The 13,117-nt window shown below is 53.4% G+C and overlaps 1 protein-coding gene across 1 annotated transcript in view; it reads left to right on the top strand.

The window, feature by feature from the left end:
* The window catches only part of LOC148137358 (protein phosphatase inhibitor 2-like), a 213,692-nt gene extending 200,954 nt beyond the window's left edge, over positions 1–12,738 (top strand). Inside the window, exon 6 of the mRNA XM_087982878.1 lies at positions 12,632–12,738. Within this exon, the coding sequence (XP_087839004.1) occupies positions 12,632–12,738 (107 nt within the window). The remainder of the gene's footprint in view (positions 1–12,631) is intronic.
* Positions 12,739–13,117: the final 379 nt, after the last annotated feature.

Here is a 13,117-nt window from a genome sequence, read left to right as displayed (position 1 = left end):
TCAGTACTGAGGGAGTGCCGCACTGTCAGAGGGTCATTGCTGAGGGAGTGCTGAACTGTCAGAGGGTCAGTACTGAGGGAGTGCCGCACTGTCAGAGGGTCAGTGATGAGGGAGTGCCGCACTGTCAGAGGTTCAATGCTGGGGGAGTGCTGCATTGTCAGAGGGTCATTGCTGAGGGAGTGCTGCACTGTCAGAGGATCAGTACTGAGGGAGTGCCGCACTGTCAGAGGGTCAGTACTGAGGGAGTGCCGCACTGTCAGAGGGTCAGTGATGAGGGAGTGCTGCACTGTCGGAGGGTCAGTGCTGAGGGAGTGCCGCACTGTCAGAGGGTCAGTGCTGAGGGAGTACCGCACTGTCAGAGGGTCAGTGCTGAGGGAGTGCTGCACTGTCAGAGGGTCAGTGCTGAGGGAGTGCCGCATTGTCAGAGGGTCAGTGCTGAGGGAATTCCGTACTGTCAGAGGGTCAGTACTGAGGGAGTGCCGCATTGTCAGAGGGTCAGTGCTGAGGGAATTCCGTACTGTCAGAGGGTCAGTGCTGAGGGAGTGCCGCACTGTCAGAGGGTCAGTACTGAGGGAGTGCCACACTGTCACAGGATCAGTGCTGAGGGAGTGCCGCACTGTCAGAGGGTCAGTGCTGAGGGAGTGCCGCACTGTCAGAGGGTCAGTGCTGAGGGAGTGCTGCACTGTCAGTGGGTCAGTGCTGAGGGAGTGCCGCACTGTCAGAGGGTCAGTGCTGAGGGAATGCCGCATTGTCAGAGGGTCAGTGCTGGTGGAGTGCCGCACTGTCAGAGGGTCAGTGCTGAGGGAGTACCGCACTGTCAGAGGGTCAGTGCTGAGGGAGTGCTGCACTGTCAGAGGGTCAGTGCTGAGGGAGTGCCGCATTGTCAGAGGGTCAGTGCTGAGGGAATTCCGTACTGTCAGAGGGTCAGTGCTGAGGGAGTGCCGCATTGTCAGAGGGTCAGTGCTGAGGGAATTCCGTACTGTCAGAGGGTCAGTGCTGAGGGAGTGCCGCACTGTCAGAGGGTCAGTACTGAGGGAGTGCCGCACTGTCACAGGATCAGTGCTGAGGGAGTGCCGCACTGTCAGAGGGTCAGTGCTGAGGGAGTGCCGCACTGTCAGAAGGTCAGTGCTGAGGGAGTGCTGCACTGTCAGAGGGTCAGTGCTGAGGGAGTGCCGCACTGTCAGAGGGTCGGTGCTGAGGGAGTGCTGCACTGTCAGAGGGTCAGTGCCGAGGGAGTGCCGCACTGTCAAAGGGTCAGTGCTGAGGGAGTGCTGCACTGTCGGAGGGTCAGTGCTGAGGGAGTGCCGCACCGTCAGAGGGTCAGTGCTGAGCGCGTGCTGCACTGTCAGAGGGTCAGTGCTGAGGGAGTGCCGCACTGTCAGAGGGTCGGTGCTGAGGGACTGCTGCACTGTCAGAGGGTCAGTGCTGAGGGAGTGCCACACTGTCAAAGGGTCAGTGCTGAGGGATTACTGCACTGTCAGAGGGTTAGTGCTGAGGGAGTGCCGCACTGTCAGAGGGTCAGTGCTGAGGGAGTGCCGCACTGTCAGAGGGTAAATGCTGGGAGAGTGCTAACTATCAGAGGGTCAGTGCTGAGGGAGTGCCACACTGTCAGACGGTCAGTCGTGAGGGAGTGCTGCACTGTCAGAGGATCATTGCTGAGGGAGTGCTGCAATGTCAGAGGGTCATTGCTGAGGGAGTGCTGAACTGTCAGAGGGTCAGTACTGAGGGAGTGCCGCACTGTCAGAGGGTCATTGCTGAGGGAGTGCTGCACTGTCAGAGGGTCAGTACTGAGGGAGTGCCGCACTGTCAGAGGGTCAGTGATGAGGGAGTGCCGCACTGTCAGAGGGTCAATGCTGGGGGAGTGCTGCATTGTCAGAGGGTCATTGCTGAGGGAGTGCTGCACTGTCAGAGGGTCAGTGCTGAGGGAGTGCCGCACTATCAGAGGGTCAGTACTGAGGGAGTGCCGCACTGTCAGAGGGTCAGTGATGAGGGAGTGCTGCACTGTCGGAGGGTCAGTGCTGAGGGAGTGCCGCACTGTCAGAGGGTCAGTGCTGAGGGAATTCCGTACTGTCAGAGGGTCAGTGCTGAGGGAGTGCCGCATTGTCAGAGGGTCAGTGCTGAGGGAATTCCGTACTGTCAGAGGGTCAGTGCTGAGGGAGTGCCGCACTGTCAGAGGGTCAGTACTGAGGGAGTGCCGCACTGTCAGAGGGTCAGTGATGAGGGAGTGCTGCACTGTCGGAGGGTCAGTACTGAGGGAGTGCCGCACTGTCAGAGGGTCAGTGCTGAGGGAGTGCTGCACTGTCAGAGGGTCAGTGCTGAGGGAGTGCCGCACTGTCAGAGGGTCAGTGCTGAGGGAGTGCTGCACTGTCAGAGGGTCAGTGCTGAGGGAGTGCCGCACTGTCAGAGGGTCAGTGCTGAGGGAGTGCTGCACTGTCAGAGGGTCAGTCCTGAGGGAGTGCCGCACTGTCAGAGGGTCATTGCTGAGGGAGTGCTGCACTTTCAGAGGGTCAGTACTGAGGGAGTGCCGCACTGTCAGAGGGTCAGTGCTGAGGGAGTGCTGCACTGTCAGAGGGTCAGTGATGGTGGAGTGCCGCACTGTCAGAGGGTCAGTGCTGGGGGAGTACCGCACTGTCAGAGGGTCAGTGCTGAGGGAGTGCTGCACTGTCAGAGGGTCAGTGCTGAGGGAGTGCCGCATTGTCAGAGGGTCAGTGCTGAGGGAATTCCGTACTGTCAGAGGGTCAGTGCTGAGGGAGTGCCGCATTGTCAGAGGATCAGTGCTGAGGGAATTCCGTACTGTCAGAGGGTCAGTGCTGAGGGAGTGCCGCACTGTCAGAGGGTCAGTACTGAGGGAGTGCCGCACTGTCACAGGATCAGTGCTGAGGGAGTGCCGCACTGTCAGAGGGTCAGTGCTGAGGGAGTGCCGCACTGTCAGAAGGTCAGTGCTGAGGGAGTGCTGCACTGTCAGAGGGTCAGTGCTGAGGGAGTGCCGCACTGTCAGAGGGTCGGTGCTGAGGGAGTGCTGCACTGTCAGAGGGTCAGTGCCGAGGGAGTGCCGCACTGTCAAAGGGTCAGTGCTGAGGGAGTGCTGCACTGTCGGAGGGTCAGTGCTGAGGGAGTGCCGCACCGTCAGAGGGTCAGTGCTGAGCGCGTGCTGCACTGTCAGAGGGTCAGTGCTGAGGGAGTGCCGCACTGTCAGAGGGTCGGTGCTGAGGGACTGCTGCACTGTCAGAGGGTCAGTGCTGAGGGAGTGCCACACTGTCAAAGGGTCAGTGCTGAGGGATTACTGCACTGTCAGAGGGTTAGTGCTGAGGGAGTGCCGCACTGTCAGAGGGTCAGTGCTGAGGGAGTGCCGCACTGTCAGAGGGTAAATGCTGGGAGAGTGCTAACTATCAGAGGGTCAGTGCTGAGGGAGTGCCACACTGTCAGACGGTCAGTCGTGAGGGAGTGCTGCACTGTCAGAGGATCATTGCTGAGGGAGTGCTGCAATGTCAGAGGGTCATTGCTGAGGGAGTGCTGAACTGTCAGAGGGTCAGTACTGAGGGAGTGCCGCACTGTCAGAGGGTCATTGCTGAGGGAGTGCTGCACTGTCAGAGGGTCAGTACTGAGGGAGTGCCGCACTGTCAGAGGGTCAGTGATGAGGGAGTGCCGCACTGTCAGAGGGTCAATGCTGGGGGAGTGCTGCATTGTCAGAGGGTCATTGCTGAGGGAGTGCTGCACTGTCAGAGGGTCAGTGCTGAGGGAGTGCCGCACTATCAGAGGGTCAGTACTGAGGGAGTGCCGCACTGTCAGAGGGTCAGTGATGAGGGAGTGCTGCACTGTCGGAGGGTCAGTGCTGAGGGAGTGCCGCACTGTCAGAGGGTCAGTGATGAGGGAGTGCCGCACTGTCAGAGGGTCACTGCTGGGGGAGTGCTGCATTGTCAGAGGGTCATTGCTGAGGGAGTGCTGCACTGTCAGAGGATCAGTACTGAGGGAGTGCCGCACTGTCAGAGGGTCAGTACTGAGGGAGTGCCGCACTGTCAGAGGGTCAGTGATGAGGGAGTGCTGCACTGTCGGAGGGTCAGTACTGAGGGAGTGCCGCACTGTCAGAGGGTCAGTGCTGAGGGAGTGCTGCACTGTCAGAGGGTCAGTGCTGAGGGAGTGCCGCACTGTCAGAGGGTCAGTGCTGAGGGAGTGCTGCACTGTCAGAGGGTCAGTGCTGAGGGAGTGCCGCACTGTCAGAGGGTCAGTGCTGAGGGAGTGCTGCACTGTCAGAGGGTCAGTCCTGAGGGAGTGCCGCACTGTCAGAGGGTCATTGCTGAGGGAGTGCTGCACTTTCAGAGGGTCAGTACTGAGGGAGTGCCGCACTGTCAGAGGGTCAGTGCTGAGGGAGTGCTGCACTGTCAGAGGGTCAGTGATGGTGGAGTGCCGCACTGTCAGAGGGTCAGTGCTGGGGGAGTACCGCACTGTCAGAGGGTCAGTGCTGAGGGAGTGCTGCACTGTCAGAGGGTCAGTGCTGAGGGAGTGCCGCATTGTCAGAGGGTCAGTGCTGAGGGAATTCCGTACTGTCAGAGGGTCAGTGCTGAGGGAGTGCCGCATTGTCAGAGGGTCAGTGCTGAGGGAATTCCGTACTGTCAGAGGGTCAGTGCTGAGGGAGTGCCGCACTGTCAGAGGGTCAGTACTGAGGGAGTGCCGCACTGTCACAGGATCAGTGCTGAGGGAGTGCCGCACTGTCAGAGGGTCAGTGCTGAGGGAGTGCTGCACTGTCAGAGGGTCAGTGCTGAGGGAGTGCTGCACTGTCAGAGGGTCAGGGCTGAGGGAGTGCCGCACTGTCAGAGGGTCGGTGCTGAGGGAGTGCTGCACTGTCGGAGGGTCAGTGCCGAGGGAGTGCCGCACTGTCAAAGGGTCAGTGCTGAGGGAGTGCTGCACTGTCGGAGGGTCAGTGCTGAGGGAGTGCCGCACCGTCAGAGGGTCAGTGCTGAGGGCGTGCTGCACTGTCAGAGGGTCAGTGCTGAGGGAGTGCCGCACTGTCAGAGGGTTGGTGCTGAGGGAGTGCTGCACTGTCAGAGGGTCAGTACTGAGGGAATGCTGCACTGTCAGAGGGTCAGTCCTGAGGGAGTGCCGCACTGTCAGAGGGTCAGTGCTGAGGGAGTACCGCACTGTCAGAGGGTCAGTGCTGAGGGAGTGCCACACTGTCAAAGGGTCAGTGCTGAGGGATTACTGCACTGTCAGAGGGTTAGTGCTGAGGGAGTGCCGCACTGTCAGAGGGTCAGTGCTGAGGGAGTGCCGCACTGTCAGAGGGTTAATGCTGGGAGAGTGCTAACTATCAGAGGGTCAGTGCTGAGGGAGTGCCACACTGTCAGACGGTCAGTCGTGAGGGAGTGCTGCACTGTCAGAGGATCATTGCTGAGGGAGTGCTGCAATGTCAGAGGGTCATTGCTGAGGGAGTGCTGAACTGTCAGAGGGTCAGTACTGAGGGAGTGCCGCACTGTCAGAGGGTCATTGCTGAGGGAGTGCTGAACTGTCAGAGGGTCAGTACTGAGGGAGTGCCGCACTGTCAGAGGGTCAGTGATGAGGGAGTGCCGCACTGTCAGAGGGTCAATGCTGGGGGAGTGCTGCATTGTCAGAGGGTCATTGCTGAGGGAGTGCTGCACTGTCAGAGGATCAGTACTGAGGGAGTGCCGCACTGTCAGAGGGTCAGTACTGAGGGAGTGCCGCACTGTCAGAGGGTCAGTGATGAGGGAGTGCTGCACTGTCGGAGGGTCAGTGCTGAGGGAGTGCCGCACTGTCAGAGGGTCAGTGCTGAGGGAGTGCTGCACTGTCAGAGGGTCAGTGCTGAGGGAGTGCCGCATTGTCAGAGGGTCAGTGCTGAGGGAATTCCGTACTGTCAGAGGGTCAGTGCTGAGGGAGTGCCGCATTGTCAGAGGGTCAGTGCTGAGGGAATTCCGTACTGTCAGAGGGTCAGTGCTGAGGGAGTGCCGCACTGTCAGAGGGTCAGTACTGAGGGAGTGCCACACTGTCACAGGATCAGTGCTGAGGGAGTGCCGCACTGTCAGAGGATCAGTGCTGAGGGAGTGCCGCACTGTCAGAGGGTCAGTGCTGAGGGAGTGCTGCACTGTCAGAGGGTCAGTGCTGAGGGAGTGCCGCACTGTCAGAGGGTCAGTGCTGAGGGAATGCCGCATTGTCAGAGGGTCAGTGCTGAGGGAGTGCCGCACTGTCAGAGGGTCAGTGCTGAGGGGGTGCCGCACTGTCAGAGGGTCGGTGCTGAGGGAGTGCTGCACTGTCAGAGGGTCAGTGCTGAGGGAGTGCCGCACTGTCAGAGGGTCAGTGCTGAGGGAGTGCCGCACTGTCAGTGGATCAGTGCTGAGGGAGTGCCGCACTGTCAGAGGGTCAGTGCTGAGGGAATGCCGCATTGTCAGAGGATCAGTGCTGAGGGAGTGCCGCACTGTCAGAGGGTCAGTGCTGAGGGAGTGCCGCACTGTCAGAGGGTCAGTGCTGAGGGAATGCCGCACTGTCAGAGGGTCAGTGCTGAGGGAGTGCCGCACTGTCACGTGGAGATATATATTCGCCATGACACATCTTTCGTCCTGTGATATTAGCCTCTTCACGACCTCAAGCACATGATTCAAAAGCCAAAACAAATGCAAGATAGGCCACAAGATCTTGTGCTTTGCCTCTCTGTTTGACCTCATTCCCCTGTCCCTTTATTCCAAGGTCAGAGGTCACACAACACCAGGTTATAGTCCAGCAGGTTTACTTGAAATCACAAGCATTTGGACATGACACAATCACCTGATGAAGGAACAGTGCTCCGAAAGCTAGTGCTTCCAAATAAACCTGTTGGACTATTACCTGGTGTCGTGTGACTTCTGACCTGTCCACCTCAGTCCAACAGCTCCACATCACAACCTTTTTTTCACGACCTCTCTTTCACCATTCCACTTTAGGGGATCTGTGCCTGCTGACAATGTGGCACTCCCTCACTGTGCCCGAACAATCCTTTGGCGTCAAAAGAAATCCCTCTTAAGCTCCACTTTTTCTCAACTTTCCTGATGGTATAAAGTTGATGTCTTGTGGTTATGTTCAACACAATAAAAAGGAGTGATTTTCCTGACCTTTATAGACACAGAAGCATGAAGGCAGGATCATGGCTGTCACTCCATCCATGACCCAACCAAATTTCTGTGCAGCTCCAACATGTCCACCCTGCTTTTCCCAATCTGACAGTCTTGAACAGCTTCTTAACTATCATATTAACCTATTCTATTGCCTTCAGAGATCTGTGGCCACACACCCAAAGATCCACTCATTCTTCTGAGTTTCTGATGATTCACTGAGGACACCCTTGGAATATTCCTTCTTCCAAAGTGCATCACCTCACATTTGTCGGAGGTACATTTCATCTGCCAGTGATCTGCCCATCCATTCGTTTTCTCCTGTAACCCAACACTTCCCTCCCCACTGCCAACCACCGAGCAGATAGTGAGGACTTCAGAGTTGAGAAAGGGTGGCACTGGAAGAGCACAGCAGGTCAGGAGGCATCCGAGGAGCAGGAGAGTCAACGTTTCTGGCAGGACTGGGGAGGGCTGAGAGATAATTGGGGGTGGGGGTGGGGGTGGGAGGGACTGGGGCTGGAGGAAAGGTAGGTGGGATGGCAATAGGTGGCGAAGGTAGGTTGGTGGGGAGGGTGGAGCAGATAGGTGGGAAGGAAGATGGACGGGTAGGTCAGGTCAAGATGGCAGTGCCGAGTTAGGGGGTTGGACGTGGGGAAGATATGCTAAAAGCGCCAGCATTTGGCCCATATCCCTCTAAACCCTTCCTATTCATATACCCATCCAGATGCCTTTTGAATGCTATAATTGTACCAGCCTCCACCACTTCCCCTGGCAGCTCATTCCACACATGTACCACCCTCTGCCTGAAAAAGTTACCCCTCAAGCCCTTTTTAAAGGTTCGGATGGGTTCTATCCCAGGTTACTGAGGGAAGAAAAAGAGGAAACAGCTGGGGCTTTAGCAGATATTTCTGCAGCATCCTCGAACATGGGGGAGGTCCCAGAGAACTGGAGAATTGCTAATGTTGTCCCCTTCTTTAAGAAGGGTAGCAGGGATAATCCAGATAATCACAGACCTCTGAGACTGATGTCAGTGGGAGGGAAGCTACTGGAGAAGATACTAAGGGTTAGGATGAATACCTATTTGGAAAAAGCTGGGCTTATCAGTGATAGGCAGCATGGTTTTGTGCAGGGAAGGCCACGTCTTACAAACCTAATAGAATTCTTTGAAAAGGTGACAACGTTGATTATGTGGGAAGAGATGTAGATGTCATATTTGTGGAATTTAGTAAGGCATTTGGTAAGGTTCCCCATGGGAGGCTGATGGAGAAGGTGAAGTCGCATTGGGTCCAGGTGTACTAGCTAGGTGGATAGAGGACTGGCTGGACAAAAGGAGACAGAGAGTAGTAGTGGAAGGGAGCTTCTCAAAATGGAGACCTGTGCCCAGTGGTGTCCCACAGTGATCCGTGCTGGGACCACTTCTGTTTGTGATTCACATAAATGATTTGGAGGAAGGTGTAGGTTGCCTCATTAGGAAGCTTGTAGATGACACTAAGATTGGTGGAGTAGCAGATAGGGGACTATCAAGAGTTTACAGCAGAATATAGATAGATTGCAGAGTTGGGCAGAGAAATGGCAGATAGAATTCAATCTGGGCAAATATGAGGTGATGCATTTTGGAAGATCCAATTCAAGAGTGAACTGTAGAGTAAATGGAAAGGTCCTGGGGTAAATTGATGTGCAGAGAGATCTGGGTGTTCAGGTCCACTGTTCCCTGAAGGTGGCAACGCAGGTCAGCAGGCTGTTCAAAAAGACATACAGCGTGCATTCCTTCATCGGACAGGGTATTGAGTACAAGGGTTGGCAGGTCATATTGCAGTTGTATAAGACTTTGGTTCGGCCACGTTTGGAATACTGCGCACAGTTCTAGTCGCCACATTACCAAAAGGATGTGGATGCTTTGGAGAGGATGAAGAGGAGGATCACCAGGATGTTGCATGGTAAAGAGGGCACTAGCTATGAGGAGAGGTTGAGTATATTAAAATTATTTTCATTGGAAAGAAGGAGGTTGAGGGGGGGGACTTGATTGAGGTCGACAAAATCATGGGAGGTGTAGCAAGAAGCTTTTTCCCAGAGTGGGGGACTCCATTAGGGCGGCATGGTGGCACAGTGGTTAGCACTGCTGCCTCACAGCGCCAGAGACCCGGGTTCAATTCCCGCCTCAGGCGACTGACTGTGTGGAGTTTGCACATTCTCCCCGTGTCTGTGTGGGTTTCCTCCGGGTGCTCCGGTTTCCTCCCACAGTCCAAAGATGTGCAGGTCAGGTGAATTGGCCATGCTAAATTGCCCGTAGTGTTAGGTAAGGGGTAAATGTAGGGGTATGGGTGGGTTGCGCTTCGGCGGGGCGGTGTGGACTTGTTGGGCCGAAGGGCCTGTTTCCACACTGTAAATAATCTAATCTAATCTAATTACTAGGGGTCACGATTAGACAGCAGATCTTGGAAAGGTGCAGATGTAACAGAGTTGCTGTTATGGGTGACTTCAACTTCCCCAATATCAGAGAGTCAGAGAGATGTACAGCATGGAAACAGACCCTTCGGTCCAACCAGTCCATGCTGATCTGATATCCCAACCCAATCTAGTCCCACCTGCCAGCACCCGGGCCCATATCCCTCCAAACCCTTCCTATTCATATACCCATCCAAATGCCTTTTAAATGTTGGAATTGTACCAGCCTTCACCACTTCCTCTGGCAGCTCATTCCATGCATATGTCACCCTCTGAATGATAAAGTTGCCACTTAGGTCTCATTTATATCTTTCCCCTCTCACCCTAAACCTATGCCCTCTAGTTCTGGACTCCCTCACTCCAGGGAAAAGACTTTGCCTATTTACCCTATCCATGCCCCTCATGATTTTATAAACCTCTATTAAGACACCCCTCAGCCTCTGACGCTCCAGGGAAAACAGCCCCAGCCTGTTCAGCCTCTCCCTCTAGCTCAATCCCTCCAACCCTGGCAACATCCTTGTAAATCTTTTCTGAACCCTTTCAAGTTTCACAACATCTTTCCAATAGGAAGGAGACCAGAATTGCACGCAATATTCCAATAGTGGCCTAACCAATGTCCTGTACAGCCGCAACATGACCTCCCAACTCCTGTACTCAATACTCTGACCATTAAAGGAAAACATACCAAACGCCTTCTTCACTATCCTATCTACCTCCGACTCCACTTTCAAGGAGCTATGAACCTGCACTCCAAGGTCTCTTTGTTCAGCAACACTCCCTAGGACCTTACCATTAAGTGTATAAGTCCAGCTAAGATTTGCTTTCCCAAAATGCAGCACCTCGTATTTATCTGAATTAAACTCCATCTGCCACTTCTCAGCCCATTGGCCCATCTGGTCCAGATCCTATTGTAATCTGAGGTAACCCTCTTCGCTGTCCACTACACATCCAATTTTGGTGTCATCTGCAAACTTACTATCTATACCTCTTATGCTCACATCCAAATCATTTATATAAATGATGTATAAATGTAGTGGTCCCAGCACCAATCCTTGTGACACTCCACTGGTCACAGGCCTCCAGTCTGAAAAACAACCCTCCACCACCACCCTCTGTCTTCTACCTTTGAGCCAGCTCTGTATCCAAATGGCTAGTTCTCCCTGTATTCCATGAGATCTAACCTTGCTAATCAGTCTCCCATGGGGATCCCTGTCGAAAGCCTTACTGAAGTCCATATAGATCACATCTACTGCTCTGCCCTCATCAATCTTCTTTGTTACTTCTTCAAAAAACTCAATCAAGTTTGTGACATGATTTCCCACACACAAAGCCATGTTGACTATCCCAAATCAGTCCTTGCCTTTCCAAATACATGTATATCCTGTGCCCCAGGATTCCCTCCAACAACTTGCCCACCACCGAGGTCAGGCTCACCGGTCTATAGTTCCCTGACTTGTCCTTACCGCCCTTCTTAAACAGTGGCACCACGTTTGACAACCTCCAGTCTTCCGGTACCTCACCTGTGACTATCGATGATACAAATATCTCAGCAAGAGGCCCAGCATCAGTTCCCTAGCTTCCCACAGAGTTCTAGGGTACACCTGATCAAGTCCTGGGGATTTATCCACTTTTATGTGTTTCAAGGCATCCAACACTTCCTCCTCTGTAATATGGTCATTTTTCAAGATGTCACCATCTATTCCCCTACATTCTATACCTTCCGTGTTCTTTTCCACAGTAAATACTGATGCCAAATACTTGTATGTGTGGAAAGTTATTTAGCAGAGGGTGGTGGGTGCCTGGAATGCGTTGCCAGTGGAGGTGGTAGGGGCAGGAACATTAGCGTCATTTAAGATGTATCTAGATAGATACATTTGCAGGGAGCAGAGGGATACAGATCCTTAGAAAATAGGCAGCAGGTTTAGGTGGAGGATCTGGATCGACACAGGCTTGGAGGGCTGAAGGGCCTATTCCTGTGCTGTAAGGTTCTTTGTTCTTTGTTCTATATCTTTCCCCCCTCACCTTAAACCCATGCCCTCTAGTTCTGGACTCCCCCACCCCAGACCTTGTCTGTTTATCCTATTCGTGCCCCTCATGATTTTCTAAATCTCTATAAGATCATCCCTCAGCCTCCAACGTTCCAAGGAAAACAGCCTCTCCCTTTCACTCAAATCCTGGCAACATCCTTGTAAATCTTTTCTGCACCCTCTCAGGTTTAACAACATTCTTCCTATAGGAGGGTGACCAGAACTGTACGCAGTACTCTAAAAATGTCTTCACCAATGTCCTGTACAGCTGCAACATGGCCTCCCAACTCCCACATCAATGTTATGACTAATAAAGACAAGCATGCCAAATGTCTTCTTCACTACCCTGTCTACTTGCGTCCCTACTTAGAGTCATAGAGTCATGGAGATGTACAGCTCGGAAACAGACCCTTCAGTCCAATTCGTCCATACCAACCAGATATCCCAACCCAATCTAGTCCCACCTGCCAGCACCTGGCCCATATCCCTCCAAACCCTTCCTATTCATATACCCATCCAAATGTCTCTTAAATGTTGTAATTGTACCAGCCTCCACCACATCCTCTGGCAGCTCATTCCATACACACACCACCCTCTGCGTGAAAAAGTTGCCCCTTTGGTCCCTTTTATATCTTTCCCCTCTCACCCTAAACCTATACCCTCTAGTTCTGGACTCCCCGACCCCAGGGAAAAGACTTTGTCTATTTATCCTATCCATGCCCCTCATGATTTTATAAACCTCTATAAGGTCACCCCTCAGCCTCCGACGCTCCAGGGAAAACAGCCCCAGCCTATTCAACCTCTCCCTGTAGCTCAAATCCTCCAACCCTGGCAACATCCTTGTAAATCTTTTCTGATGTTTTATGCATTTTCTCCAACATCACCTTCCAGCTCTGATATTCCGCCCTTCACCCTCTGAGGATGTCCTCTCCCAGTGTGCTGATATAGGTCGGAGGGCTGTGCGGGTCAATTGGTTGGAAAATTCACTTTCTCACCGTTCCGTCGGAAGCAGCTGATTAAATATCGTCTGTGACCCTCAGATCAATAACGAGTTCTTGTTTATTTCAGATAATAGAAGGTATAAGGTGGCTAAGGTTCTCGGCTTGACGTTGTTGGTCGGGGTTTTGTTCTGCGTAACCTTAGCTGGTGTTCTGCGATATAAGTCTGCTACATAAACCAGAAGTGATGGATACTTCAATAAAATAATGTTTGAGAAACAGCATCTTTTTTTCCAGTTTGATTGAAGGTAGGTTGCAGCAAAAGCAAGAGAGAGCCCCTTCAGGACTCAACCGCAGTGTCTTGTTTAAATGGGTTTGCAGTCACCAGAGTTCTGCTCTTAACATTTGCCATTAACACCCACTGTACATCTCTATTGCTCCTTGACCACCATTAGTACTCTCTTGCCCTTTATCTCTGGACAGCCTCACCATCTATTTCACTTGCTCCTCCTTCAACAGCATAAAAGACGTCATTTCCCTTCAGCTCCAACTTGGACTCAAAGCTCGATAGTTCTCTCTCCTCAGATGCAACAAGGCTTGCTGAGATTTTGCTTTA

This window comes from Chiloscyllium plagiosum, unplaced genomic scaffold, assembly GCF_037043375.1.
Source record: "Chiloscyllium plagiosum isolate Xiang-an unplaced genomic scaffold, Cpla_swu_hap1 HiC_scaffold_44, whole genome shotgun sequence".
Classification (NCBI taxonomy): domain Eukaryota; kingdom Metazoa; phylum Chordata; class Chondrichthyes; order Orectolobiformes; family Hemiscylliidae; genus Chiloscyllium; species Chiloscyllium plagiosum.
The sequence above is the reverse complement of the archived record's forward strand: the minus strand, read 5'-3'. Positions and strand labels throughout refer to the sequence as shown.